The sequence below is a fragment of the Oncorhynchus nerka genome, linkage group LG3 (genome assembly GCF_034236695.1).
Source record: "Oncorhynchus nerka isolate Pitt River linkage group LG3, Oner_Uvic_2.0, whole genome shotgun sequence".
In the NCBI taxonomy this organism is placed as follows: domain Eukaryota; kingdom Metazoa; phylum Chordata; class Actinopteri; order Salmoniformes; family Salmonidae; genus Oncorhynchus; species Oncorhynchus nerka.
The window spans coordinates 11,650,059-11,676,963 of record NC_088398.1 but is presented as its reverse complement, the minus strand read 5'-3'; the positions used below and the strand labels follow the sequence as shown (position 1 = coordinate 11,676,963).

At 43.6% G+C, this 26,905-nt stretch overlaps 1 protein-coding gene across 1 annotated transcript in view; it reads left to right on the top strand.

The window, feature by feature from the left end:
• Window positions 1-25,745, top strand: part of LOC115117923 (glutamate receptor ionotropic, kainate 2) — a 191,435-nt gene extending 165,690 nt beyond the window's left edge. The window contains exons 15-16 of the mRNA XM_065006642.1: window positions 15,943-16,196; window positions 22,990-25,745. Coding sequence (XP_064862714.1) covers window positions 15,943-16,196; window positions 22,990-23,154 — 419 coding nt within the window. The 3' untranslated portion in view covers window positions 23,155-25,745. The remainder of the gene's footprint in view (window positions 1-15,942; window positions 16,197-22,989) is intronic.
• Window positions 25,746-26,905: the final 1,160 nt, after the last annotated feature.

The window sequence follows — 26,905 nt, the reverse complement described above, 5'->3', positions numbered from 1 at the left end:
ACTCAGCCTTTAATGTGTGTGTATGGATGTCCTCCCTGGAGAGGTCATTAAGTGGAGTCATGCACAGTAGCGTATCAAACATCTGTCACAAGTTTGTTTATGCGACTCGCGCCACTCGGCCGCTTGTGATTAAACTGTTACTTCCTCTGCTCTATACATCCATAATCTCAGGAGGCTCTGTCTCTGCCCTCCTTCCCTCGTCTATCTCTCTCTCTGTCTCTCTCTCCCCTCCCTATCTCTCTCTCTGGCCCCTTCTCTCTCTCCCTCTCTCTTGCTCTCTCTCTTTGCTATCATTTTCATTGTGTTTCATTAGGCCTTCTTAATCACTTACAGTATTAGGGAAGTGCATATTTTGCATGTCAGCAGGTTGGCGTTTCCTGCCGTGCAGTGCGGGGAAGTTGTCGTGATGGTTCCCCCATGGATCGTTTAGCTCCGGATCATAAATGACAGAGAACATCTCTGTAAGACCTGAATGGAATGCTGGGAAATGAGATATCTCTGAGGGAGTGACCTGCCTTCTGTTTGGGCAGCGACCTTGCTGTCCTTGTCCTGTATATCAGAGAGAGAGAGAGAGAGAGAGAGAGGGGGGCAAGAGAGAGAGAGAGAGAGAGAGGGGCAAGAGAGAGAGAGGGGCGCTAGAGAGAGAGGGGCGCGCGAGAGAGAGAGCGGCGTGAGAGAGAGAGAGGCGCGCGAGAGAGAGAGGGGCGCGAGAGAGAGAGGGGCGCGAGAGAGAGAGGCGCAAGAGAGAGGCGAGAGAGAGAGGTGCGTGAGAGAGGAGAGAGAGACGCGGGAGACGAGAGAGATGCGAGAGAGGAGAGAGAGAGAGAGACGCACGAGAGAGACGCGAGAGGGAGAGAGAGGAGAGAGACACTTTTCGTTCCAAGATGGCGTAGCAGTGAAGACGTGTTTTTGTTCGCCCTCTCGTGTACTTTTGTATTTTTCATATTTTTTGTATATATTTCAATTTTATTTTCAATCTCTTTTCGATTTTTAATTCGATTATACCGGTAACCTGCCTCACCCAATGTGATACGGAATCGCTATTATTTTTAATTTTAGAACACATTCAAGAACCACCAGAAGCTAACCAGCTAAGTAGCTACAAGCTATTTAGTCATTGTTAGCCACTGCTAGCGGCTTTTACCTTCTGCATAGACACCAGCACCGTTTTTAGCCTGAATAATACTCACCAGTCGACCAGTATCGGACTGTCTCTCCACAACAACGCTGGATTCCTGCCGTAATCCCTGGACCACTACTTCTGATCTTCACAGCTAGCTTGCACCCACAGTGGCGCCTAGTACCGAAGCTATCCCTGAGGCCCACCTCCCAGCCTACTCAGCTGTTCACCTGAACCCCACTCATACACGGCTAGAGCCCAATACTCCACCGGATCCTTGCTGTAAACTCTGGACCTTGTCACCTTGATCACCGCTGCTACCGACTGGCCACTGCCACGAAGCTAGCACCAGTTAGCCGTGAGCCAGGCGCATCTCCCAGCTAGCAAACTAAATTCTACAATATCTCTTTCGCCATCTGGCTTGGATTCTCTGTCGACACGGCGCCCCGCCGCACCACCACGACTAGTCTGCCGAAGAATACTCCATCCGCTGTGCCTTCAACCGGCCTCCATCGGAGCAGACGCTCCTACTAGCCCCGGGCTATTAACTTTAAACGCTATGTCGCCCGCGTGCTAGCGTAGTGGCGGCTTCCCTGTTCCATCTACTGCTGCCCCCTGGACACTATGATCACTTGGCTACATAGCTGATGCCTGCTGGACTGTCCATTAATCACGGTACTCCATTCTGTTTATTATTTTTTTTATCTGTCGGCCGCACTCAGGCTCTGTGTGTAGTTAATCCGACCCTCTCTGCCTAGTCATCGCCATTTTTCCTGCTGTTGTTGTGTTAGCTGATTAGCTGTTGTTGTCTCACCTGTTGTTTTAGCTAGCTCTCCCAATCAACAACTGCGATTACTTTATGCCTCGCTGTATGTCTCTCTCAAATGTCAATATGCCTTGTATACTGTTGTTCATGTTAGTTATCATTGTTTTAGTTTACAATGGAGCTCCTAGTTCCACTCTTCATACCTCTGATACCTCCTTTGTCCCACCTCCCACACATGCGGTTACCTTATAACCAGCATGTCCAGAGATACAACCTCTCTTATCATCACCCAGTGCCTATCATCACCCAGTTACCTCTGCTGTACCCGCACCCCACCATACCCCTGTCTGCACATTATGCCCTGAATATATTCTACCATGCCCAGAAATCTGCTCCTTTTATTCTTTGTCCCCAACGCTCTAGGTGACCAGTTTTGATAGCCTTTAGCCGCACCCTCATTCTTCTCCTCCTCTGTTCTTCGGGTGATGTGGAGTTAAACCCAGGCCCTGCATGTCCCCAGGCACCCTCATTTGTTGACTTCTGTGATCGAAAAAGGCTTGGTTTCATGCATGTCAATATCAGAAGCCTCCTCCCTAAGTTTGTTTTACTCACTGCTTTAGCAAACTCTGCCAACCCTGATGTCCTTGCCGTGTCTGAATCCTGGCTTAGGAAGGCCACCAAACATTCTGAGATTTCCATACCCAACTATAACATTTTCCGTCAAGATAGAACTGCCAAAGGGGGAGGAGTTGCATTCTACTGCAGAGATAGCCTGCAAAGTAATGCCATACTTTCCAGGTCCATACCCAAACAGTTCGAACTTCTAATTTTAAAAATGAATCTCTCCAGAAATAAGTCTCTCACTGTTGCCACCTGCTACCGACCCCCCTCAGCTCCCAGCTGTGCCCTGGACACCATTTGTGAATTGATCGCCCCCCATCTAGCTTCAGAGTTTGTTGTGTTAGGTGACCTAAACTGGGATATGCTAAACACCCCGGCAGTCCTACAATCTAAGCTAGATGCCCTCAATCTCACACAAATCATCAAGGAACCCACCAGGTACAACCCTAAATCCGTAAACATGGGCACCCTCATAGACATTATCCTGACCAACCTTTCCTCCAAATACTGTCTTCAATCAGGATCTGTCAAACGCTCCCTAAAACATTTCTGCGAGCAGGCCTTTCTAATCGACCTGGCCCGGGTATCCTGGAAGGATATTGACCTCATCCCATTCAGTTGAGGATGCCTAGTCATTCTTTAAAAGTAACTTCCTCACCATCTTAGATAAGCATGCTCCGTTCAAAAAATGCAGAACGAAGAACAAATATAGCCCTTGGTTCACTCCAGACCTGACTGCCCTGCAATAGCATCGAATAGTCCCCGCGATATGCAACTGTTCAGGGAAGTCAGGAACCAATACATGCAGTCAGTCAGGAAAGCAAAGGCCGGCTTTTTCAAGCAGAAATTTGCATCCTGTAGCTCTAACTCCAAAAAGTGGGACACTGGGACACTGGTACACTGTAAAGTCCATGGAGAACAAAAGCACCTCCTCCCAGCTGCCCACTGAACTGAGGCTAGGTAACACGGTCACCACCGATAAATCCATGATAATCGAAAACTTAAACAAGCATTTCTCAACGGCTGGCCATGCCTTCCTCCTGGCTACTCCAACCTCGGCCAACAGCTCCGCCCCCCCACAGCTACTCGCCCAAGCCTCCCCAGCTTCTCCTTTACCCAAATCCAGATAGCAGATGTTCTGAAAGAGCTGCAAAACCTGGACCCATACAAATCAGCTGGGCTTGACAATCTGGACCCTCTCTTTCTGAAACTATCCGCCGCCATTGTCGCAACCCCTATTACCAGCCTGTTCAACCTCTCTTTCGTATCGTCTGATATCCCCAAGGATTGGAGAGCTGCCGCGGTCATCCTCCTCTTCAAAGGGGGAGACACCCTGGACCCAAACTGTTACAGACCTATATCCATCCTGCTCTGCCTATCTGAGGTCTTTGAAAGCAAAGTTAACAAACAGATCACTGACCATCTCGAATCCCACCGTACCTTCTCCGCTGTGCAATCCGGTTTCCGAGCCGGTCACAGGTGCACCTCAGCCACGCTCAAGGTACTAAACGATATCATAACCGCCATCGATAAAAGACAGTACTGTGCAGCCGTCTTCATCGACCTGGCCAAGGCTTTTGACTCTGTTAATCACCATATTCTTATCGGCAGACTCAGTAGCCTCGGTTTTTCTAATGACTGCCTTGCCTGGTTCACCAACTACTTTGCAGACAGAGTTCAGTGTCCTCTGGCAGTCTCTATGGGGGTACCACAGGGTTCAATTCTCGGGCCGACTCTTTTCTCTCTATATATCAATGATGTTGCTCTTGCTGCGGGCCATTCCCTGTTCCACCTCTACGCAGACGACACCGTTCTGTATACTTCTGGCCCTTCCTTGGACACTGTGCTATCTAACCTCCAAACGAGCTTCAATGCCATACAACAATCCTTCCGTGCCCTCCAACTGCTCTTAAACACTAGTAAAACCAAATGCATGCTTTTCAACCGTTCGCTGCCTGCACGCCCGACTAGCATCACCACCCTGGATGGTTCCGACCTAGAATATGTGGACATCTATAAGTACCTAGGTGTCTGGCTAGACTGTAAACTCTCATTCCAGACTCATATCAAACATCTCCAATCCAAAATCAAATCTAGAGTCAGCTTTCTATTTCGCAACAAATCCTCCTTCACTCATGCCGCCAAACTTACCCTAGTAAAACTGACTATTCTACCGATCCTCGACTTCGGCGATGTCATCTATAAAATAGCTTCCAATACTCTACTCAGCAAACTAGATGCAGTTTATCACAGTGCCATCCGTTTTGTTGCTAAAGCACCTTATACCACCCACCACTGCGACCTGTATGCTCTAGTCGGCTGGCCCTCGCTACATATTCGTCGCCAGACCCACTGGCTCCAGGTCATCTACAAGTCCATGCTAGGTAAAGCTCCGCCCTATCTCAGTTCACTGGTCACGATGGCAACACCCACCCGTAGCACGCGCTCCAGCAGGTGTATCTCACTGATCATCCCTAAAGCCAACACCTCATTTGGCCACCTTTCCTTCCAGTTCTCTGCTGCCTGTGACTGGAACGAATTGCAAAAATCGCTGAATTTGGAGACTTTTATTTCCTTCACCAACTTTAAACATCTGCTATCTGAGCAGCTAACCGATTGCTGCAGCTGTACATAGTCCATATGTAAATAGCCCACCCAATTTACCTACCTCATCCCCATACTGTTTTTATTTATTTACTTTTCTGCTATTTTGCACACCAGTATTTCTATCTGCACATGACCATCTGATCATTTATCACTCCAGTGTTAATCTGCAAAATTGTAATTATTTGCTGCTATGGCCTATTTATTGCCTACCTCCTCATGCCTTTTGCACACAATGTATATAGACTATTTTTTTCTACTGTGTTATTGACTTGTTTATTGTTTACTCCATGTGTAACTCTGTGTTTTTGTCTGTTCACACTGCTATGCTTTATCTTGGTCAGGTCGCAGTTGTAAATGAGAACTTGTTCTCAACTAGCCTACCTGGTTAAATAAAGGTGAAATTTAAAAATAATTTTAAAAAAGAGACAGGAGAGAGAGAGAGACAGGAGAGAGAGATAGACAGGAGTATGAGACAGACAGGAGAGACAGGGAGGGAACGGTTGAGGGAAGGAGGGAGGAACAAAGAGATGGTGGGGGGTGGGGTATGAGGACAAATGGAGAAAATATGACAGAACTAGCTGGGGCGGAATGAAGATGTCAGTCTAGAAGAGTCTGTGAACTACAGTTTACCAGAAAGTATATGTGAAAAGCACAGGGTGGAATATGTTTGCGGAAATGTTTTGATAATAACAGTATTCTCCAGACATTTAGAGGTAATTGCAGGCCCTGAAAGTAATAATTTTAAATATTTACACACATCCATTTCCTCTCTTTTATATTTCCCCCTGATCGACTTAACATGCAAAACAAATCTGGAGCTGTATTACAAAGAAGGGAAACAAAATCTTAGAACAGGGCTAAAAATACGACATGTACTTGAGCGTGCCAGGAACATTTTCCATGCTGTTTTGAGGAGAGACAATGCATTAGAGATTGGTGTGCTATTACTCGCTTTGATCTGACAGATTACAGCTATGTGTCTTATCCTGGATTCACGATGGTCTGTCAGTTCCCTCTCCTATGTTTCTTCTGTTGGAGAATTATGGCTCAACATTTATGGCTACCCCATGTTGAGAGGGCCTGTTTTCAGCTCGTCACATTTACATATTCTGTTTATCACTGAGAAACACAACGGTGCTAAACTTTGTCCTCCATTTCTCACCCAGTAAGACTCAATAGAAAGAGAATACTTCATTTCCATTTTCTAAACCCTTCTTCACCTGTCACATCATTGGAAGACGCGTATTCACACAGTATATATTAACCACAATACAAACATGCTGTGGACTCTATCATAATCTCAGGCTACTGCCAACACATTTCCATAACTATTTTATCACATTTTTTAAGGAAAAGTTGCAATACTTTTGCACACATTGGAGTAAACAGCAATTCAAATCAAAATGGGAATTAATTAAATGACATACAGTTGAAGTCGGAAGTTTACATACACTTAGGTTGGAGTTATTCAAATTTCTTGTTAACAAACTATAGTTTTTGGCAAGTCGGTTAGGACATCTACTTTGTGCATGACACAAGTCATTTTTCCAACAATTTTTTACAGACAGATTATCTCACTTATAATTCACTGTATCACAATTCCAGTGAGGCAGAAGTTTACAAACACTAAATTGACTGTGCCTTTAAACAGCTTGGAAAATTCCAGAAAATTATGTAATGGCTTTAGAAGCTTCTGATAGGCTAATTGAATAATTTGAATAATTTGAGTCAATTGGAGGTGTACCTGCAGATGTATTTCAAGGCCTACCTTCAAACTCAGTGCCTCTTTGCTTGACATCATGGGAAAATTAAAAGAAATCAGCCAAGACCTCAGAAAAGAATTGTAGACCTCCACAAGTCTGATTCATCCTTGGGAGCAATTTCCAAACAGCTGAAGGTACCACGTTCATCTGTACAAACAATAGTACGCAAGTATAAACACCATGGTTTCTCAAATGACTGCCTCGCCTGGTTCACCAACTACTTCTCTGATAGAATTCAGTGTGTCAAATTGGAGGGCCTGTTGTCCGGACCTCTGGCAGTCTCTATGGGGGTGCCACAGGGTTCAATTCACGTGCCGACTCTCTTCTCTGTAAACATCAATGATGTTGCTCTTGCTGCTGGTGAGTCTCTGATCCACCTCTACGCAGACGACACCATTCTGTGTACTTCTGGCCCTTCTTTGGACACTGTGTTAACAACCCTCCAGACGAGCTTCAATGCCATACAACTCTCCTTCTATGGCCTCCAACTGCTCTTAAATACAAGTAAAACCAAATGCATGCTCTTCAAACGATCGCTGCCTGCACCTGCCCGCCCGTCCAACATCACTACTCTGGACAGTTCTGATTTTAGAATATGTGGACAACTACAAATACCTAGGTGTCTGGTTAGACTGTAAACTCTCCTTCCAGACTCTCATCAAACATCTCCAATCCAAAGTTAATTCTAGAATTAGCTTCCTATTTCGCAACAAAGCATCATTCACTCATGTTGCCAAACACACGCTCGTAAAACTGACCATCTACCGATCCTCAACTTTGGCGATGTCATTTACAAAATAGCCTCCAACACTCCACTCAACAAATTCGATGCAGTTTATCATAGTGCCATCCGTTTTGTCACCAAAGCCCCATATACTACCCACCACTGCGACCTGTATGCTCTCGTTGGCTGAACCTCGCTTCATACTCGTCGCCAAACCCACTTGCTCCAGCTCATTTAGTCATTGCTAGGTAAAGCCCCGCCTTATCTCAGCTCACTGGTCACCATAGCAGCACCCACTCGTAGCATGCGCTCAAGCAGGTATATCTCACTGGTCACCCCCAAAGCCAATTCCTCCTTTGGCTGCTTTTTCTTCCTGTTCTCTGCTGCCAATTACTGGAACGAACTGCAAAAAATCTATGAAGCTGGAGACATACAGTATATCTCTCTCACTAGCTTTAAGCACCAGCTGTCAGAGCAGCTCACAGATCACTGCATCTGTACATAGCCCATCTGTAGATAGTCCATCCAACTTTCTCATCCCCATACCCGGGGCGGCAGGGTAGCCTAGTGGTTAGAGCGTTGGACTAGTAACCGGAAGGATGCGAGTTCAAACCCCCGAGCTGACCAGCTACAAATCTGTCATTCTGCCCCTGAACAGGCAGTTAACCCACTGTTCCCAGGCCGTCATTGAAAATAAGAATGTGTTCTTAACTGACTTGCCTGGTTAAATAAAGGAAAAATAAAAAATTATATATTTATTTATTTATCTTGCTCCTTTGAACCCCAGTATCTCTACTTGCACATTCATCTTCTGAACATCCTACCATTCCAGTGTTTAATTGCTATATTGTAATTACTTTGACACCGTGGCCTAATTATTGCCTTACCTGCCTTATCTTACCTCATTTGCACACACTGTATATATACTTTTTCTACTGTATAATTGACTGTGTTTGTTTATTCCATGTGTTGTATGTGTCGAACTGCTTTGCTTTATCTTGGCCAGGTCGCAGTTGTAAATGAGAACTTGTTCTCAACTAGCCTAACTGGTTAAATAAAGATGAAATAAAACATTTAAAAAAATATGGGACCACACAGCCATCATATCACTCAGGAAGGAGACGCGTTCTGTCTCCTAGAGATGAACGTACTTGGTGTGAAAAGTGCAAATCAATCCATGAACAACAGCAAAGGACCTTGTGAAGATGCTGGAGGAAACGGGTACAAAAGTATCTATATCCACAGTAAAACGAGTCCTATATCGACATAACCTGAAAGGCAGCTCAGCAAGGAAGAAACCACTGCTCCAAAACAGCCATAAAAAAACAAGACTAAGGTTTGTAACTGCACATGGGGACACAGATCGTACTTTTTGGAGAAATGTCCTCTGGTCTGATGAAAAAAAAATAGAACTGTTTGGCCATAATGACCATCGTTATGTTTGGAGGAAAAAGAGGGAGGCTTGTAAGCCGAAGAACACCATCCCAACCGTGAAGCACGGGGGTGGCAGCATCATGTTGTGGGGGTGGCAGCATCATGTTGTGGGGGTGCTTTGCTGCGGGAGGGACTGATGAGCTTCACAAAATAGATGGCATCATGAAGAGGAAAATTATGTGGATATATTGAAGCAACATCTCAAGACATCAGTCAGGAAGTTAAAGCTTGGTCGCAAATGGGTCTTCCAAATGGACAATGACCCCAAGCATACTTCCAAAGTTGTGGCAAAATGGTTTAAGGACAACAAAGTCAAGGTATTGGAGTGGCCATCACAAAGCCCTGACCTCAATCCTATGGAACATTTGTAGGCAGAACTGAAAAGAGCGTGTGTAAGCAAGGAGGCCAACAAACCTGACTCAGTTACACCAGCTCTGCCAGGACGAATGGGCCAAAATTCACCCAACTTATTGTGGGAAGCTTGTGGAAGGCTACCCGATACGTTTGACCCAAGTTAAACAATTTACAGTTTTTCTCAGTCGCTTTGGTGCATTTTTCACATCATCCCTAACATGTGCAAAATAATAAGTGCATTTCTCAGAACAATTTGTACAAATTGCAATATACAATAGATATGTTTCTAAAGCTAGTCAGTCACTAAAAATCCTTAGTACATCTCTCAAAAGTAAATATTCATGCCAATGATCATGTCAGTGTCATCAGAATGATAAGTCATTGAGTCATTGTTCACGAACAAGGACGTCAAAATGTTTAGGCATGTTGTCAATGTAACTGTGATATCTCAAAGTGCTGTACAGAAACCCAGCCTAAAACCCCAAACAGCAAGCAATGCAGGTGTAGAAGCACGGTGGCTAGGAAAAACTCCCTAGAAAGGCAAAAACCTAGGAAGAAACCTAGAGGGGAACCAGGCTATGTGGGGTGGCCAGTCCTCTTCTGGCTGTGCCGGGTAGAGAGGAACCAGGCTATGTGGGGTGGCCAGTCCTCTTCTGGCTGTGCTGGGTAGAGAGGAACCAGGCTATGAGGGGTGGCCAGTCCTCTTCTGGCTGTGCTGGGTAGAGAGGAACCAGGCTATGAGGGGTGGCCAGTCCTCTTCTGGCAGTGCTGGGGGGAGAGGAACCAGGCTATGAGGGGTGGCCAGTCCTCTTCTGGCTGTGCTGGGTGGAGAGGAACCAGGCTATGAGGGGTGGCCAGGCTATGGCCAGTCCTCTTCTGGCTGTGCCGGGTGGAGCCTATGTCCTCTTCTGCCTCTTCCTCTGTTTTGCCACCATGCATCCTTGCTCCTCTTCCTCCTCCTCCTCTTGGCTGTTGACCCTGTTCATTTCCTGGTCCATCCATTATTGGAAAATTGCAACTCTGTGTTGTGGTCTGTCTATATATGCTTGCCATTGATTCTTCATGAGATGCACCTTTGAGCAATTTAGACAACTGGTTGATTGTTGGTTGAACTAACACTTTACATTCCTTCATGAGTGAGGGTCAATTTCACCTGCACGATTCATCAATTCACGTTTTTGTACAAAAGGTCTAATAGAAATGTGTAAAACTATGCTTGACAGTTTATGACAAATAGTTCAACAATTTTGCATGTAATGGCTTATGCAAGGAACTAATGCCTAGATGTTTTGAGGGGTAAGACTATTCAACAGAGAACCATCTACTATATTTTGACATGAGCAATTGATAATGTGGAAAAAAGCTGACACGTGTACATTATCAATTGCAATTTGCTCAAAAGGAATAAGAAATTGCTTTAATGATGTGCACAAGTGACGAGATGATTTGGAATTTGTACAAGTAGTTTCAAGAATTGCACTTTTGATCTAAGAAATGCATCAAGCGACTGAGAAAAACTGTAAAGGCAATGCTACCAAATACTAATTGAGTGTATGTAAACTTCTGACCCATTGGGAATGTGATGAAAGAAATAAAAGCTGAAATAAATAATTCTCTGTACTATTATTCTGACATTTCACATTCTTAAAATAAAGTGATCCTAACTGACCTAAAAGATGGCATTTTACTGGGATTAAATGTCGGGAATTGTGAAAAACTGAGTTTAAATGTATTTGGCTAAGGTGTATGAAAACTTCCTACTTCAACTGTACAAGTTGTGGTTCGGGTAGCTTACACTTTTCATCCTCCTTCACATTGTGAGAGGGCATCAGAAATCATTATCTAAAGACAGTCGGACCACAACCACATGATTTCATTGTCCATTTAGTTGTTATGGAGAATTATGAAGTGCAGACAATGACATTCTAGATTCTACTGAAATGCCGCAGAATAAATATGCTGCAGAATATTTAGTTTGGCCTATGCAGCAGTGCTGTACAATTGATATAATTGAATGATTAAGCCAGCACAATGTTATATCATTGTATTGTTTTGTATTTATTATGGATCCCCATTAGCTGCTGCTGGAGCTTTGCTGGATCTGAAAATCCTCATATTAATTTCTCCCCATTCTGAGTTCTCTGGGGTTTCTCATTTAGTTTTGCTACCATAGACCTGGCTCTGGCTGGTATTTCAGGGCTTCCTTTTCCTTAGTTTCCTCAGTCCTAGGGCTGCAGGTAGTGAGTGATCTGACACACACAGGGCTAGCTACAGTAATGAGTGATCTGACACACACAGGGCTAGCTACAGTAATGAGTGATCTGACACACACAGGGCTAGCTACAGTAATGAGTGATCTGACACACACAGGGCTAGCTACAGTAATGAGTGATCTGACACACACAGGGCTAGCTACAGTAGTGAGTGATCTGACACACACAGGGCTAGCTACAGTAATGAGTGATCTGACACACACAGGGCTAGCTACAGTAATGAGTGATCTGACACACACAGGGCTAGCTACAGTAGTGAGTGATCTGACACACGCAGGGCTAGCTACAGTAGTGAGTGATCTGACACACGCAGGACTAGCTACAGTAGTGAGTGATCTGACACACGCAGGACTAGCTACAGTAGTGAGTGATCTGATACAAACAGAGCTAGCTACAGTAATGGGTGATCTGACACACACAGGACTAGCTACAGTAGCTGTTGTATGAATGTGACACCTGAAGAGAAATGTATTTAGATGGCAATGAATTATATGAGAGTTAGTGCTGCGTGTTTCACATTAGTTATCACCATGGGTATGCATGTCTTCAAACATGTACGCTGGGCTCTGCCTGTCTGTTGTTGATCTGATAAAAAAGAGAGAGACACACAAAGCCTTGAGCTGACGATGAAGGACATAACACATCTAAAAGTATTCAAAGGTGTCCTGGTGACCGCAACACCACTGTTCTCTGCTCTTCAGGCATAGCAACAGCACATTGAGGAAGTGTTACTATGGAGATTGTCAATCACTGCGTGCCTTTTTGTCTGCCCAGCTCCTGCTGCTATAGTATTGGTCCTCATACATACTAACAAGTAGCATTGTATTGTTCCCTGCATGGTTGCTTCTCAACAAACAGCCTTGATACTTAATATTCATCAGGCAATCGCCATGTGTTGTTTTCCCCTCTTCTCAAGACGAAGCTGGCTATAGTTCTGAAGAGTTGTTTTCCCTTCTCCTCAACACCAAGCTGGCTATAGTTCTGAAGAGTTGTTTTCTCTCCTCAACACCAAGCTGGTTATAGTTCTGAAGAGTTGTTTTCCCTTCTCCTCAACACCAAGCTGGCTATAGTTCTGAAGAGTTGTTTTCTCTCCTCAACAGCAAGCTGGTTATAGTTCTGAAGAGTTGTTTTCCCCTCTCCTCAACACCAAGCTGGCTATAGTTCTGAAGAGTTGTTTTCCCCTCTCAACACCAAGCTGGTTATAGTTCTGAAGAGTTGTTTTCTCTCCTCAACACCAAGCTGGCTATAGTTCTGAAGAGTCGTTTTCTCTCCTCAACACCAAGCTGGCTATAATTCTGAAGAGTTGTTTTCTCCTCTCAACACCAAGCTGGCTATAGTTCTGAAGAGTTGTTTTCTCTCCTCAACACCAAGCTGGCTAATAGTTATGAAGAGATGTTTTCCCCTCTCCTCAACACCAAGCTGGTTATAGTTCTGAAGAGTTGTTTTCCCTTCTCCTCAACACCAAGCTGGCTATAGTTCTGAAGAGTTGTTTTCCCCTCTCCTCAACACCAAGCTGGATATAGTTCTGAAGAGTTGTTTTCTCTCCTCAACACCAAGCTGGTTATAGTTCTGAAGAGTTGTTTTCCCTTCTCCTCAACACCAAGCTGGCTATAGTTCTGAAGAGTTGTTTTCTCTCCTCAACAGCAAGCTGGTTATAGTTCTGAAGAGTTGTTTTCCCCTCTCCTCAACACCAAGCTGGCTATAGTTCTGAAGAGTTGTTTTCCCCTCTCAACACCAAGCTGGTTATAGTTCTGAAGAGTTGTTTTCCCCTCTCCTCAACACCAAGCTGGCTATAGTTCTGAAGAGTTGTTTTCCCCTCTCAACACCAAGCTGGTTATAGTTCTGAAGAGTTGTTTTCCCCTCTCCTCAACACCAAGCTGGTTATAGTTCTGAAGAGTTGTTTTCCCCTCTCCTCAACACCAAGCTGGCTATAGTTCTGAAGTGTTGTTTTCCCTTCTCCTCAACACCAAGCTGGTTATAGTTCTGAAGTGTTGTTTTCCCTTCTCCTCAACACCAAGCTGGTTATAGTTCTGAAGTGTTGTTTTCCCCTCTCCTCAACATCAAGCTGGCTATAGTTCTGAAGAGTTGTTTTCTCTCCTCAACACCAAGGTGGTTATAGTTCTGAAGAGTTGTTTTCCCCTCTCCTTAACACCAAGCTGGTTATAGTTCTGAAGACGTGTTTTCCCCTCTCCTCAACACCAAGCTGGTTATAGTTCTGAAGAGTTGTTTTCACCTCTCCTCAACACCAAGCTGGTTATAGTTCTGAAGTGTTGTTTTCCCTTCTCCTCAACACCAAGCTGGTTATAGTTCTGAAGTGTTGTTTTCCCCTCTCCTCAACACCAAGCTGGTTATAGTTCTGAAGAGTTGTTTTCCCTTCTCCTCAACACCAAGCTGGCTATAGTTCTGAAGAGTTGTTTTCAACACCTGGTTATAGTTCTGAAGAGTTGTTTTCCCCTCTCCTTAACACCAAGCTGGCTATAGTTCTGAAGAGTTGTTTTCCCTTCTCCTCAACACCAAGCTGGTTATAGTTCTGAAGAGTTGTTTTCCCCTCTCCTCAACACCAAGCTGGCTATAGTTCTGAAGAGTTGTTTTCTCCTCTCAACACCAAGCTGGTTATAGTTCTGAAGAGTTGTTTTCCCCTCTCCTCAACACCAAGCTGGTTATAGTTCTGAAGAGTTGTTTTCCCTTCTCCTCAACACCAAGCTGGTTATAGTTCTGAAGAGTTGTTTTCCCCTCTCAACACCAAGCTGGCTATAGTTCTGAAGAGTTGTTTTCCCCTCTCAACACCAAGCTGGCTATAGTTCTGAAGAGTTGTTTTCCCCTCTCAACACCAAGCTGGCTATAGTTCTGAAGAGTTGTTTTCCCCTCTCCTCAACACCAAGCTGGTTATAGTTCCGAAGTGTTGTTTTCCCTTCTCCTCAACACTAAGCTGGTTATAAGCTGGCTATAGTTCTGAAGTGTTGTTTTCCCCTCTCAACACCAAGCTGGCTATAGTTCTGAATCGTGGTTTTCCCTTCTCAACACCAAGCTGGTTATAGTTCCGAAGTGTTGTTTTCCCTTCTCCTCAACACAAAGCTGGCTATATTTCTGAATAGTGGTTTTCCCCTCTCAACACCAAGCTGGCTATAGTTCTGAAGTGTATGAGATAATAATAAGGGAGTGTGATTTAAAAATTCAAGCAGCATTAACATCCTGATTATATGGGCCCCTAGCCACAGGGAGAGCTCTCCAGTCGATGATATGAAAGGGGGTCGGGGAGATTTCAAGTGTTTTCACTTGGTTTCACCCTTCAGGTCTAATCAGAAGCCTCTGCATGTGACGGGGTTTGATCTGGCCAGCAGGGAACACGAACACACCAGCCCTGTTTACCTGGCTGGTGCGGGGAGGCCTGGAGGCTGCAGGGAGTCCTGGGAAATACTCCCGACACTGAGGAGATGTCGTGAACGTGCACACACACACACACACACACACACACACACACACAGAGGAGCAGAAGGGAGCACTTCAAAGCAACATGTCGGCAGCACATTTATTTATTAAGCAAAACAATGCACACTAGAGACATTACCACTAATTAAGCATGGCAACCAGTTTTAATGAGAGAACAAAAAGAGCAGATAAAAGGAGGTAAATTGTTGGTCCCTGGAATGTATTTCGGGTTTATTTGTATATTGTTTGTGAAACCACTGTGGGAGCTGCATGGGAGAATCTATGGTGCATTCAGCACCAGCCAGGACACTGTGGCTGGGATGTTGGTGCCACGCACACGCACTGTACACAAACACACGCACACACACCCACACGTACTGTACACACACGCTCACGTACTGTACACACGCACACGTACTGTACACACACGCACACGTACTGTACACACACATGCTCACGTACTGTACACACACGCACACGTACTGTACACACACATGCTCACGTACTGTACACACACATGCTCACGTACTGAACACACACACGCACACGTACTGTACACACACCCACACGTACTGTACACACACGCACACGTACTGTACACACACGCACACTTACTGTACACACACGCACACGTACTGTACACACACGCACACGTACTGTACACACACGCACACGTACTGTACACACACGCACACGTACTGTACACGCACACGCACACGTACTGTACGCACACGTACTGTACACACACGCACACGTACTGTACACACACATGCTCACGTACACAAACACACGCTTTCCTCCTAATTATTATCCATCTCAACCTCACCTGATTTTTTTTTTTGGTCCCTCAGGTTCTCCGTACAGGGACAAGATCACCATAGCGATCCTGCAGCTGCAGGAAGAAGGAAAGCTGCACATGATGAAGGAGAAGTGGTGGAGGGGGAACGGCTGTCCGGAGGATGAGAAGAATAAGGAGGCCAGCGCTCTGGGGGTCCAGAACATCGGGGGCATCTTTATCGTCCTGGCGGCTGGACTCGTCCTGTCGGTGTTCGTGGCAGTCGGAGAGTTCATCTATAAGTCCAAACAAAACGCACAGCTGGAAAAGGTAAAGCAACATCCTTTCACGTATAGCCAGGTTGCAATGACAATGTGCCTGTGTGTGGATCTTATTATACAGAGATTCTTGACAAGGAGACCACTTTTCTATTAGCGTAGTGTTTTGACCTAGCTTACATTTATTTTGTGCTTTACAAAATAGAACATTTTTATCACATTTTTTTTTCTGACATAAAAAGCACAAAATTATGAAAGTAGAGACATTTAGTCTCGTTGTATTTGCACTAAACCATCCCTCACCTCATACTCAATAAAGTGCACTTGATGTTTGGATACGGGTGGAGGGGACATTTACACGTGATCAGTATTAACACTTATTTGAATGTACATGCTGTACAAAAGGACAGACAGACGGTAGCCATCTTAGTTACACTGAGATCACAAGGACATTTTTACATGATACTCAGGTCAGCTCCTGAAACACTGATGTTTATGTAGATACAGTAATGCAGCATATTCTTTAAGACACAGTAAGTATGGGTTCATTTTCTTGCCTTTATCCACTTAGCCCCAACGGCACCAAGGTGATAGGAAGCGTGAGGAGTTCTGCTGTCACCACGGACCCTCCAAGCAGCTACCTGTAGACTTTAACCACCAGCTCAAATGACCTCCAGAAAGACTCCAGAGACTCCAGTCATCTACAATTACCTTAAAATGCACAAATTGTATTTTTTTAACTTCAGATAGTTCCCGATTGGGAAGTTTCCTGTCGGAAGAACTGGCAGCGATGTTTTGGTCACAACGTTTCAATGAAAGGTTTCCATTGGTGCATGGTTAAGTGTATGTGTTCGAAAGGTGTCCCTAAAACTATAGGTGCACGGTTTCACACGTTGGGATTGGAAGGTTGGCCCAAATGCATGATCCATAATGTTCATGTAAATGTCACCAGTCATACGCCTTGCCACTCTCGTCTTCATGTCACCCTCAACACACAGCCACAGCAATCCTCTCCCAAAATTATTATTATCAGATACAAACTTTTGGACAGACAAGCCAAACTGAATCAAGCTATAATTGCAAACTCTCTGAAGGCTTGGTTTTGTAAGCTTTCAGCTATTATAACATACTAGGTACTATACTGAATAATCTCATATTGAAAGTGTAATGCTACAACAACACATCACTCGTCATCAACAGCATGTAAAACTTTTGATGTTCCCTTAAACCCATGTCCTTCCTGTACTGTCCTTCTTGTCCTGTCCTTCCTGGGATTCCTGTCCTGTCCCTCCTGGGATTCCTCTCTTGATTTTCCTGTCCTGTCCTTCCTGGCCTGCTCTGTCCTTCCTGTCCTTCCTGGCCTGCTCTGTCCTTCCTGCCCTGCCCTGCCGTGTCCTTCCTGCCCTGCTCTGTCCTTCCTGCCCTGCTCTGTCCTTCCTGTCCTTCCTGCTCTGTCCTGCTCTGTCCTTCCTGTCCTATCCTGCCTGCCCTGACCGGTCCTGTCCTGTCCTGACCGGTCCTGTCCTGCCCTTCCCTGTCCTTCCTGTCCTGTCCTGCCTGCTCTGCTCTGTCCCTCCTGTCCTGACCGGTCCTGTCCTGACTGGTCCTGTCCTTCTTTTCCTGTCTAACACAGTGCTCTCTCACCCAACAACAGTCTCATAAATCTCAAACGCCAACCCCTACTTAGCTCTCCACAGGAGCCTGGCCTGCACTAAGAGCTTTCTTCTACACCCTCCATCGATCGCACAATGCAGTGATGCTGCTGCTGCTTCTCGGCCATAAGCCCCCATATCTATGTTTCAGAGCATCTAGTCGGGAAGTGATGTTCAGAGTCCTTCTGTCAACGACAACACACACATACAGCACAGCGCTACACCCACAGACCAGCCAGGGTAGACAGGAGGGGAGGTCCCCCATCAATAGGATGTCATTTAAAGAATCCTAAAGAATGATATGGCTAATAAAAACCCATAAGGAAGGAAGGTTGGTAGTGAGTAGAGTAGGGAGTAATAGTCAGCCGAGCCAGAGAAAAGAGAAGGAGTGATGATTTAATAGAAACCTCAACATCATTTGATGTTGATCATGATCTCTTCCTGGTGTTCTTCAGTATGTCTTTGTGTCAGACACGGCAGTTGAAGAAGATACGTTTCACACTCTTATCAGTTCAGAACTAGGTGGAGGAGCGTAGATATATCCAGACAGAGAATAGACCTCACTCACATATCTGTTTTCAAGAAGACTTGAGTAGTTGTCAGTTGTCAGTCCATTTAGCATTTTATTTTCACACTACCTGTGCCTGTATGCTACAATTATGTAAGTTGTGTACCTCAATATTTTAACATCCAATTGATAACCGACAAAGGTGTATATTGCTTTTCATAAATTGTCACAATCAATCATTTTTTTGTGTCTGATTATCTGAGAAGCAATACATGTTTTACTCATCCAAAGCAAATAGACATTCTCCAAGAGGTTTGAGTGTCACACAACCACAACGTGTATTTTAGTATGTGTGGCCCGTTGCTACTGTTTTAACTGTTAAACCTTGACACGATATGCAGAGTACCAAGTGTACCAAGTATTCCCATATCAATTCAATAATTAGTCACATTTGAAAATACCTGATATTTTATTTAATTGCACAAGATCCTTTACTTGAATGTGTTGACAGTACAGGGTTGTATTTTCACCACGATGCTGAAAGTGTCAACTTGAAAAATGTTCTCCTAAGCATCTCTTTGTTGGGTTTGTCATGCTTGATAGCGCACACCCTGAAATTTGCATTTTATAATTACTTACAGTACCAGTCAAAAGTTTGGACACCTACTCAATCCAGGGGTGTTCTTTATTTGTACTATTTTCTACATTGTAGAATAATAGTGAAGACATCAAAAGTATGAACTAACACATATGGAATCATGTAGTAACCAAAAAAGTGTCAAACATATCAAAATATTTTTTATATTTTATATTCTTCAATGTAGCCACCCTTTGCCTTGATGACGGCGTTGCACACTCTTGGCATTCTCTCAACCAGCTTCATGAGGTAGTCACCTGGAATGCATTTCAATTAATAGGTGTGCCTTGTTGAAATGTATTTCATTCCTAATGCATTTGAGCCAATCCATTGTGTTGTGACAAGGTAGGGGTGGTGAACAGAAGATAGCCCAATTTGGTAAAAGACCAATTCCATATTATGGCAAGAAAAGCTCAAATAAGCAAAGTGAAATGACTTTCCATCATTACTTTAAGACATGAAGGTCAGTCAATCCGGAGAATGTCTAGACTCTAGAGTGTGCAAAGCTGTCATCAAGGCAAAGGGTGGTTACTTTGAAGAATCTCAATATAAAATATATTTAGATTTGTTTAACACTTTTTTGGTTACTACATTATTCCATACGTGTTATTTAACAGTTTGGATATCTTCACTATTATTCTACAGTGTAGAACATAGTAAAAATAAAGAACACTGTGGGAATGAGTAGGTGTGTCCAACTGCTTCTGTGTAACATTAGAAAGGATAAAGAGAAAAATAAAAATAGCAAGTCATTTATTTAATGTTATGAGTCATACACCTTATAATGTCAACATTTGTTAATATTATTTGCCAAATCCAAAAATATTGGTTGTAATGACAATAATTGTATGTTTATTTGAAATCATTTTAATTTACTTAACTCAGATTGTGATACAGAATAATTAGGTTTTCAGTCTAATATTTTCCACTGGTTATTAACTTTAATAAAAGATTGAGAAATATTTGAAGTTTTAGTAGGCTTTTCATTCTGGTTTGCCCAGTGAGGACTTTCTCTCATAAGTCCACACATTCCCATCGTCACAACATGGCTGGCTTTCAGAAAAATACCATGATCACCATGGTGGTCCACTTCCTCCTCTTCCTTCTCCACCTCTTCCTCTTTCTTATCCCCCTTTTCCTTTTCTTCCACCTCGTTATCCTCCACCTCTTCCTCCTCCCCTTCCTCCTCCTTCAGCTCCTCCTCATCTTCCTTCCATTTCTCCTCTTCCGCCTCCTCCTCCTCCTGCCTGCTGCTGAGGGTGCTGCAGAATAATCTGGCTCTCCAGGGACAGGGATCACCAGCTGTGTGTGAGGAACCATCCAGCTCCCCGATTTTGCGCGTGCGCACACACACACACACACACACACGCAGGAATGTACGCATGCACTTATATGTGCACACACACACCTGCTCAGACAAATGTGCACACACAGACACCCATTGACTACACACACACAAAAAAAGTGACTATTCATCTCTTGCTTGCCCTCCATTTCTCCATCATGCTATCATGGAGTGGGAGCTACTATGGTGTCTTTTCATCTCGGCTGTTATACACAACCTGATGAGCAGGTCTGGGGTCTATAGATCCGTGTACGTGGTGGTACAGACTGACTGGGCTGTACTGTACATGGGCAGCCTGAAAAATACCCACCAGTGCCTTCTTCCATTAATGGTAGTAAAAAAGCTTTAAGGCAGTAAAAGTGTTGGATTTATTATTTCTCCATCTCACCTCCTTAAGTGGACGTTTTCTTCCTGTCTTCCTCTGAGCCAGCCCAAAGTCTGTTCAGCTCAGGATTGGGCTGCTGGTGGTGGAGAAAAGGGGTCGTTAAAACTTGGTAATTCAATGGCCACCACTGAACAGCCACCATCAATCCAACTATGAGCCCAACAGCCATGAGGCCATGATGGAGATGTGTCCCCTGAGTCAGGGAGCGTTTTCTTAGCCTGCCTGGAAAGCCAGATGGGTGGGGTTTTACTTTTGGGACTTTTATATTGGTCCTAGATGGCCACTAAGCCCACAGCTTCATGAGGGGAGAAGTGTCCTAGGTAGAAGATGCTATTCAATCTCTCTTTCACAGAGAAAATCAATAGCCATGAAAATCATGTTTTCTGAAAGGCTTGTAGTCAATCAGCAGGAGTAATTCCTGCAACTCCAGTTGTAGCTTTTTACTGTATGTTTTTTGTGAGAAGAAGACAAACAATATATGATATAGATATGATTTATGAATATGATACACACACGCACATACTAACATGTAATATCATATACACTCAGATAGGTACATACCTTCGTACACCCAAATCCATATACTCAATATGCATAGAATTTTGAGTACTGGTGAATTGATGTGATTGTTGGTATGCTGGAAAGCGAAAGCATTAAAACATTTGCATGGGTGGGAGTCCTATAGCCATAACTATAGAATGTGTTCATGTGAGGTACCTGTTCATTAGGACAACTCATAACAATGTGATAACCCTACTAGTCATAGATGAGGAAAAAAGGCACTAAGGAGTAGGCAGCCTGTTAGGTAAGCATTGGCATGAGTAACTGAATGACACTCAATCACTGGCTGACTTAGCAGCATGAAGTCTTCACTGTTGTCTTCATCCTTGTGTTCTTGCTGGTAGACCAACCTAGCCTTCAATTGCTTGAGGTGGGCAGAGGCCTTATTTCTCTTGACAGGATGGTTGAGCCCTTTCACATTCTAGCTAGTAAGGTAGACATCCCTCGGTTCTCTATCAACTCAATTGAGGTTCTGAATTATTTGGCATACGTACTGTACCAGACATCACCATAGTGCCGTTCCAAAATACAAGTTGTGTTTTTATGTGAAAGATTTAACCTAGACTCGAAAAACATATTAGTCCCTTGAAATCTGTTTCCCCAATAGTACCTCCAGGAATAGCAGTCTCAGATTTAGTTGAGTCACTCTGCGTTGTTCAGTGCACCATTTGAAAATGCCAGAGTAGCTTTTGAGAAAAGGAGAAGGATGAAGAGGCGGCAGCTTAATTGGCCATGCAGCTACATGGGATTTGAGTCAGACGAGATGTAATATGCATCAATAAGTCATGCTGCTGTATGGGCCTGGGCCCCGGCTGGGCTGCCTGGCAGAGAAGAATGGGGGAAATCTGCCATGGAGAAATCACTTTAGCTAGCCTAGAATGCTCACTGTGTGTGTGTGTGTGTGTGTGTGTGTGAGAGTGTGCTTGCACGCTTGCCTGTGTGTACGTGCGTTCACTCGCCATGTGTGCGACTCCAGATGGACTCCAGCAATTCGGCACTGTGCACAGCTTTCCTTCTAACCCTCTTCAATCCACCCTTCCCAAAGCATTACCCCCCCCCCCCCCCTAGACCATCTAGCCCTTCCTTCATCCCAGCCCCTCCACTCACCAACCAAACTTCACACCCGTGCTTGATTTGAAACTGAATCGTTGCCAGGGCTACAGGCATGTTTTAATTAGCAGTATGTCAACACATTTTAATAATTTTAAATTGTTAACGCAAGCTACCATAATCAGGTGTTGCTGTACATGATCAAATAGCTGCACGGCTGTAGTAAGATACTTATAATACTGCAATAACAGTCTGTGGATAAAGTCAATGTTTCTCATCGCTCTGAAAACATGAAGTTGCTAAATCTATTGTCTCCCAATACAAGAGGAATCCCTGCCAACCTCCAGTGCAAATCCTGTCCTGATTCCTACCCACTTCTAGCCCCTTTATCCACCTACTACACTAAAAGACTATGGACATGCAACCTCCATCCAACTCCCCCAGCCCCAGCTAGAACTCCAGCCTGAGCCCACCCACCCTTTCCTGAGCCAGCTCCTCTCTCCCCTGCTTGCTCTGTGTCACCATGGCAGCTCTCGGAGAGGGGGCTGTAGAGAGCCTGCCCTGGGGAAGTAGCAGCTCTGCAGTGCTCTGCTCTGCTGAGCTTATTACTGCCAAATTGTTTGGAACTAGAGGAGGCTCTCTCTGAAATCCCTGTTTTCTCTCTCTCTCTTTCTGACTCTCTCTCTCTCTTTCCCTCTCTCCTACAGAGGTCCTTCTGCAGTGCCATGGTGGACGAGTTGCGGGTGTCCCTCAAGTGCCAGCGGCGCCTCAAACACAAGCCTCAGCCGCCCGTCATGGTGAAGACAGAGGACGTCATCAACATGCACACCTTCAACGACCGCAGACTGCCAGGCAAAGAGACCATGGCCTAGAACAGGACTCCCTCTCTCTCTATCCCTCTAACTCTTTCTATCTCTCTCACTGCTGTCACAGGGAGGAGTGTAGGGTGAAGAGACATTGGGGGAGGGAGGAAGGGTGATAGTTGATTTATGTGAGTGTATTTGGAGGGGGGGGGGTTAAGAGAGATGGGAGAGGAGATTGGGAGAGGAGATGAGAAGAAAGGAGAAGAGAAGAGAAGTGGAGAAGAGAGGAACTGAGCTGCTCTGATCACTGACTGGACTGACTGTCTGGCATCATTGTTTTGAAACACTAAGCAAGAAATGAAAAGAGATTCAACAATGTTTCCTGTGGAAATAACTTGAATGAACCTGGGAGCAATTCAATGTGAGTGACCTCATTAATCTACCTGGCAATGCACATGAGCAAGGAGTGACCAAGTGGTGCCATGATTTAGTATAAAAAAAGAGAGCGATAAACCCAGGATTCAGAGGAAAGGAGGGAGGGCAGGTTAAATTGAAAGTATAGAATATCATACATATGATACATGTTTGGTTGTACATGTTTGGTTGTACGTTAAATATTGATTCAATTTGGACATGTGATCTCTATCTGCTACCCAACCACTCTCTCTCTCTCTCACTGAGTAGACCACATGCAGAGAGCTTGGTTAGGTAGAATCAGGAGAGCGTACATCCCTCAGTCATAGTTATGGAGCAAACACATACACAGACACTAATAGAAGAAATGGAGAGAAAATCAGTTGGCGAGTGTGTAAAGGACGCATCTTGTTTTTATTCAACCATAGAAGAAGAAGGAGACCAGGTGGGCTAGAAACAGCCAGTTCCAAATTAAACCCAAAGCCCAAAACGCATTGGTGAGCAGGACAGAACGGCTCCCAACATGTACAGAGGCATCGTTTATTCATATGATTCACTGTTGGAAAGAATACAGTACATTATCCATCAGGCAATAGGGGATTTAATTTACTTTATTTCAGAGTACTAAACATTTAGTTAAATTATGGGGGATGGGGAACTTTTTTTGAATGAAAAAATATATACATATATAAATACAAGAGAGATTACCGGGTGTGAGGCAGTGATGTAATAGAGGAATTAGGTGATAGGAACTGGAAGTGACATGAAGAGTTGCGGACATGATGAAAGTAGTAACCTTGGAAACCTTAGTAGTTTGAATTGAAGGAAAGCAGGACAGCAGGAGTGGATCTGAAACAACATTCACAGCAATCACACAACATGAGGAATTTATTTATTCAAGTATTTATTATTTTATTTATATTTTCATTGACTGGATTTTCACAGCAGCTGCAAGGATACAGTACACACCTCATTTCCAGATTTGATGGGTACACATTTTTTGGTTTCCTTTTTTGTTCGATGTCAAGTCTCAAGTTTCTTTTTGTATTCTTGTGGCTTTTATTTTAGTAACAAAATCCTCACATTTACTTGTGCAAATGCAATTTCTATGAAAAAGTGTTTTTGTACGAAGAAAATCAAAAATTTTGTAATAATTTTTATCAACACAAAATGTACCACGGATGTCACCACGGCAGACAGCGAGCCTCTCTCTCCACTGTGGGCCGTGTGGGCATCCCAAGGGATAGCAGCCCCATCTAGGATAGCCCCGTCAGGCCTAACACAATCCCCTCCAGGGGGTCACGAGAACAACCCCTCCATGGACCGGCCTCACACCAATGGGGTCTCCAGAGCATTCTGGTTGAGCTTCAGTGGCATAATACATGTTTTGGAAAAACTATTTTTATCATGTAAAGGAATCATATTTAAAAGAAAGATATTTTTACTTCAGGTGAAAGAAGAGTAATCATTAAACAATAATTAGAAGAATACATATATATACACACAAAGAAGCTGAAGTGAAGAGGACTGCCAATGATGCTTATCATTCTACACCCCTGAATTCCAATAGACTGCTAGTTTTCAGTGCTGAGAAATTGTGTGTAAATGGTTATAAAAACGGAAAAATATGTATTTAACAAAATAAAGAACACCGACAGTGGCAAGAAAAAGTAAGTGAATCCCCTCGAAATACCTGGATTTCTGCATAAATTGTTCATAAAATTTGATCTGATCTTCATTTAGGTCACAACAATAGACAAGCACAGTCTGCTTAAACTAATAACACACAAACAATTATACAAACAATTATACGTTTTCATGTCTTTATTGAACACACTGTGTAAACATTCACAGTGCAGGGTTGAAAAAGTATGTGCATCATTGGATTTAATAACTGGTTGACCCTCCTTTGGCAGCAATAACCTCAACCAAATGTTACCAAACCTGCACAACGGTCAGGAGGAATTTTGGACCATTCCTCTTAAACAACTGTTTCAGTTCAGAAATATTCTTGGGATGTCTGGTGTGAACTACTCTCTAGAGGTCATGCCACAGGACAACGACCCAAAACACAACAATAGAATGGCTTCAATAGAAGAAAATACACCTTCTGACCTCAACCTGATTTCTATTGTTGTGTTTTGGGTCGTTGTCCTGTTGCGTCACCCAACTTCTGTTGAGCTTCAATTGACAGATAGCCTTACATTAATTCTGCAAATTGTCCTGATAAACTTGGGATTTTTTTTTGGGGGAAGCAGTGACTTCTTCTGTAGTGTCCTCCCATGAACACCATTCTTGTTCAGTGTTTTACGTATCGTGTAACCCTATCCAGCTTTATGCAAGTCAACAATTCCTAATCTTAGGTCTTCTGAGATCTATTTTGTTCGAGGCATGGTTCACATCAGGCAATGCTTCTTGTGAATAGCAAACTCAAATTTGTGTTTTTATATGGCAAGGCAGCTGTAACCAACATCTCCAATCTCGTCTCATTGATTGGACTCCAGGTTAGCTGACTCCTGGCTCCAATTAGCTTTTGGAGAAGTCATTAGTCTAGGGGTTCACATACTTTTCCAACCTACACTGTAAATGTTTAAATTATGTATTCAATATAGACAAGAAAAATACAATAATTTGTGTGTTATTAGTTTAAGCACACTGTGTTTGTCTGTTGTTGTGACTTAAATGAAGATGAGAGCAAATTTGATGACCAATTTATGAAGAAATCCAGGTAATTCCAATGGGTTCACATACTTTTTCTTGTCATTGTAACTAATTTTGAACATGTTATGAAAACTAAACGGAGTGCACACAGTTTACTGTTTGAAGTTGATGCACAAGTTTAAAGAAAATTTCAAAAAAAATCTTCACAACCTTGTGGTGTCGTTCATTTGACTCGAAAGCAAAATGTTTAGTCACCATTACATTGTTACAGCTTGGATCAGACTCTAAACAGAACAAATAGCGATGTGAACAGAAAACACAATAGAAGACTGATGGAATATGGGATACATATATATAGCAACAGTGGATATATATATAAACACAAAAAATCGAATGAAGAACAAAGCAAGTCGATATTGAGCCAAAAAGAAAAGAAATCACAGCATTTGAACAGAAAGATAATTGTTCAAGACTCCTTCAGTAGTTTTTAAAACATTGTTTTACCATATAATGTTGACTGTGCGCTCTCACTCTGCATTTTGTACTCCATATCCCTGCATCTGGAGAGCAGCTGTGGCAATACTGACATGAATGAAAAAGCAAAGGGCAATCTATCTATTCTGTTTATTTGAAAAAATGTAAATGTTATTCATCTTTAAACAGCCTGATACACGTGAAAGGATTTCTATTTGAAAGACACGAAATGTACAGCAGATCTGCCATACATACCCATTAATGCAGTTAG